The 5,002-nt window shown below is 33.3% G+C and overlaps 1 protein-coding gene across 1 annotated transcript; it reads right to left on the bottom strand.

Annotated features, from left to right (window-relative positions):
- Window positions 1–870: 870 nt before the first annotated feature.
- LOC137638194 (uncharacterized) lies at window positions 871–1,380 on the bottom strand. The gene has a single exon (XM_068370277.1). The coding sequence runs from the start codon at window positions 1,378–1,380 to the stop codon at window positions 871–873; it is 510 nt and encodes a 169-aa protein (XP_068226378.1).
- Between the last annotated feature and the right edge of the window lie 3,622 nt (window positions 1,381–5,002).

Here is a 5,002-nt window from a genome sequence, read left to right as displayed (position 1 = left end):
CGATACTTCCCAAGATTAAATACCTCGTATCCTCCCAGAGAAAGTGGCACTTTGTGAGTAACAGCCAGTATTTTACACATAGCTGCTATCAGTTGTATATAACTAAGGAAGTAATAGTTTCTATTATAATAATACCCTCTTGGAAAGTCAGCTGAGAAAAATATTTTAAATTATCCTTTCCGACTGTTTCTGCATTTCACCATGTCAAAGTCTTCTAAATATATATTTTTTTTAAGTTAAATTAACTGAAATATATAAGAATAAACTATACAATATATATATATATATATATATATATATATATATATATATATATATATATATATATATATATATATATATATATATATATATATATATATATATATATATATATATATATATATATATATATATATATATATATATATATATATATATATATATATATATACATACACACATAAATTTATATATATATATATATATATATATATATATATATATATGTATATATATATATATATATATATACATAATATATATATATATATATATATATATATATATATATATATATATATATACATACATACACACACATAAATATATATATATATATATATATATATATATATATATATATATATATATATATATATATATATATTATATATATACATATATATATATATATATATATATATATATATATATATATATATATATATATATATATAGTATATATATGATATATATATTCTTCGACTAAGGCATTTCCCACTATGCACAGTCGCTATTTCTAGGGAGCCGTTTCCAAGTTCTTCTGTCTCCGATGTCCTCCACTGTGAGATCTTTCTCCTCCATATCTGCTGTTACACACCCCATACACTATCTCTTTGGTCTCCCCCTCCTCCTCCTACCTGGAACATCCATCTCCAACATCCTCCTCCCAACATACTCCTGGTCTCTCCTCATCACTTGCTCAAACCAGTGGAGTCGCTTTCCTTGGATTTTCTTTGACACCTCTGTAACCTTTGTTGTTACCCTTACCAAGTCATTCCTAACCTTATCCAGTCTCGTGGTCCCAACCATCCATCTTAGCATTCTCATCTCTGCAACATCCATTTTCTTCTCAAAGATCTTTTTCTTGGACCAGGTCTCAGCACCATATGTCTTATCAGGTCTCACTACAGTTTTATATACCTTTCGCTTTAACTTGAAGTTTATCCTTCGATCACACAACAATACAGACACTCTTTTCCAATTATTCCATCCAGCTTGAATTCTACTGTTCACTTTCATTTGAAGCTCTGCTGTTTCCTCGACATTCCTATACTCACCATAGTGAGTATAGGAATGTGATATCCGGTGTTCCACAGGGTAGTGTTCTTGGCCCATTACTTTACATACTATATGCACCTGACATGTGGTTTGGCCTAGAAAACAAGCTTGTTGCATATGCAGATGATCCTACTCTCTTTGCATCAATTCCATCCCCTGAATGTAGATCTGGGGTTGTTGAATCCCTTAATAGAGATTTAACCTAGAATTAGTGCATGGTGCAAATTATGGGGTATGAAGTTGAATCCTAATAAAACTCAAAGTATGATTGTAAGTAGGTCAAGGACGGTGGCTCCTCAACATCCGGATCTCAGTATTGATAATGTTTCTTTAAATTTGTATGACTTTTAACATTTTAGGTATGATTCTAGACAGCAAATCTACTTTTGAGAAACACATTAGGTCTGTGTCTTCTTCAATTGCACAAAAAATTGGCTTATTGAGAAAGTCTTACAGGATTTTCGGTGATCAATCTATTCTGAAGAAGTGTTTTAATTCTTTCATTCTACCTTGTTTTGAGTATTTTTCTCCTGTCTGGTCTTCAGCTGCTGATTCTCATCTTAATTTGTTGGACAGAAACTTACGGTCTATTAAATTTCTTATTCTTGATCTAATTATTAATCTTTGGAACCGTCGTTCAATTAGTTCATTATGCAGATTGTATAAGATTTCTCGTAATTCTGACCATCTTTTACATTCAGATCTCCCTGGACAAATCTATCCTGTTCGTAATACTAGGCAGGCAGTTAATTCTAATAGCCAGGCCTTCTCCATCATGAGGCTCAATACTACACAGTATTTTAAAAGTTTTATTCCAGCTGTTACTAAGTTGTGGAATGATCTTCCTAATCGGGTAGTTGAATCAGTAGAACTTCAAAAGTTCAAAGTTGGAGCAAATGTTTTTATATTGACCCGGCTGACATGAGTGTTTTTATAGTTTATATATGACATATCTGTTTTTGACGTTGTTAATAGTTTATATAGGACATATCTGTTTTGACGTTGTTACTGTTTTTAGAATGATTTATTCTTAATTTATTCTTATCATTTATTTATTTCCTTATTTCCTTTCCTCACTGGGTTATTTTTCCCTATTGGAGCCCTTGGGCTTATAGCATCTTGCTTTTCCAGCTAGGGTTGTAGCTTGGCTAGTAATAATAATAATAATAATAATAATAATAATAATAATAATGATAATATGACCCTAAGTACTTGGAGTTTTCTGTCCTCTTTACTATTTCACCCATCAAATGTATATCATTCAATTGGTTCTGCGGGTTGCAACACATACTCTGTTTTTGTTCTACTGATCTTTATCCCGCTTCTTTCCAATTCCTCTCTCCATCTCTCCTGTTTCCCCTCCAGTCCTTCTCTGGATTCATCACACAGAACTATAACATCTACAAACAGCATGGTTCATAGTGACTGTTCCCTCACTTTTTCAGTAATTACATCCATTACTATATTAAACAAGTAGGGGCTTAATGACAACCACTGGTGTAACCCAGGCCCCACTTTAAACGTCTCGGTCAAACCAACACTTGTTCTTATCTATGTGTCTGCTCCTTCGTACATATCTCCATATCTCTTACCGATGAACTCTATCATAAGCCTTCTCTAAGTCAATAAATATTATACGTAATTCCTTTTGGCCTTTTCTATATTTTTCCATCAACTGCCTTGTTGCATATATATATATATATATATATATATATATATATATATATATATATATATATATATATTATATATATATATATATATATATATGCTTAGAAATTGTTTTGAATGCTGTGAGGTTCCATTGAAATTTTTTTTCTTTTTAAATATTCAGGAGGTTCGACTAATCAAGGCAGTTTAATTTTCCCTCCATTGCAACACAATCCAGGAGGATCATTCTTCCATTACAGAGCATCACGGTAATTACATTAGGCTAATTTGTACTGTTTTTTGTTTCATAGGGGTATCTTGGATTATTAGTGAAGGCACCAAGACACCATTGTACAGCATTAAAAGGACATGCTCTTGATTCTGCATGCATGACTCTTGGTTTTGATGGACAAATATTCTTGTTGGTCATCCTGAAGTCGACTCATTCTCAGATTCCTGGATTCCTGATTTCTTACAGCTGCTATTCTTTGTTGATTACTTTCAAGGTGAGAATTGCATTAGTCTCCATCCTGTGCTTCACGTCTAGTTGTCATTCTGTTTGTATTAGAGTCCCTTCTTAAATTCATCTTCTTTTTGTCGTCTATTTCACGTCTAGCTGACATTCGGCTGTTCCTTCTTACATTCCTCTGATCAGCATCCTTGACTTCAAGTCTAGCTGCCATTCTGCTTGTATTAGTGTTCCTTCACTAATGTATCTACTCATCGTCTTCTGCTTCACATCTAGCTGCAATTCTACTTGCATCAGTGTTCCTTCTTAAATCCATCTATGCTCTTAATTTTCTGCTTCATAGTTAGCTGCCATTCTACTTGCATGGGTTTTTTTTCTTCGTATTTTTCACCCTATATCTGACGTCTAGCTACCGTTCTTCTTGCATTTGTTCCCCTCCGTAAATTTCTCCGCTCTTCTGTTTCCTGCTATATTTTTCTTTTCACCGAATTCATCTTCAGCTTCACGTCTAGTTGCCTTTCTGTTTGTATTAGTGTTTCTTCACAAATTCATCTGCTCTTCGTATTTTGCTTGACATTGTTTGCAATAGTGCTCCTTTTTTTTTTTTTTAAATTCATCTGCTTTTCGTCTTCTGCTTCACGTCTATCTGACATTTTGCTTGCGTTGTTGTTCCTACTTAAATTCCTCTGCTCTTCATCTTCAGTTTCACGTCTAGATGCTATTCTGCTTGTATTAATGTTCCTTCTCAAATTCATCTCCTCTTCGTCCTCTGCTTGTCTTCCTGTTTGCATCAGGTTTCCTTCTTAAATTTATCTGCACTTCATCTTAGACTTCACGTCTAGCTGCCATTATGCTTTCATTAGTGTCCCACCTTGAATCCATCTGCTCTCCGTCTTCTGCCTCACATCTAGCTGCTATTCTGCTTGCATCAGTGTTCCTTCTTAAATCACTCTGCTCTTCATTTTCTACTTTTTGGTTTGATGCAATTCTACTTTCATGAGTTGTTCTTTGTTCTTTATTCAGTGTCTTACATCTAGCCGCCTTTCTTCTTGCATTTGTTCCCCTCAGTAAATTCTTCTGCTCTCTTATTTCCTGCTATCTTTTTCTTTTCACTGAATATGCTTTATCAGATATACCGAATGAGAACTTCTTTTTGGGTGGCATCATTTTGTAGAAAACTGTAAGAAATATAAATAAGATCCTAAGACTCAATCATTAAATATTCTGTAAGTTTTTGTACATTTATAACTTGGAAAAGAATATCAGAGTATGCTATGTGTGGGGGGGGGGGGGGCAACACACAAGGACCCCCTTTTTAGGAGAAATTTCCTAATTAATATTCCCCAAATAATATCTTTTGTTACTACAATCTCTATGTTGAAACTCATTGCAATTGGCTCATTATAGTTGAATGTAGTTTTAGGGTGGTTTGTAATTATGGGGCCCGTAGACCCCCAAGTGGAACTTGATCAAAATGGAAATAGCGGCGTTAGCTTTCTCGATAAAAAATAAATAAGATTCGATCATTGAATATTCTGTAAGAACATCTCTATGTCGAGT

This window comes from Palaemon carinicauda, chromosome 1 (genome assembly GCF_036898095.1).
Source record: "Palaemon carinicauda isolate YSFRI2023 chromosome 1, ASM3689809v2, whole genome shotgun sequence".
NCBI lineage: Eukaryota > Metazoa > Arthropoda > Malacostraca > Decapoda > Palaemonidae > Palaemon > Palaemon carinicauda.
The sequence above is the reverse complement of the archived record's forward strand: the minus strand, read 5'-3'. Positions and strand labels throughout refer to the sequence as shown.

Excerpts from the sequence above, each read along its gene's own strand:
- LOC137638194 (XM_068370277.1), bottom strand. The coding sequence starts at position 1,380 with ATGGGCCAAGAACACTACCCTGTGGAACACCGGATATCACATTCCTAT.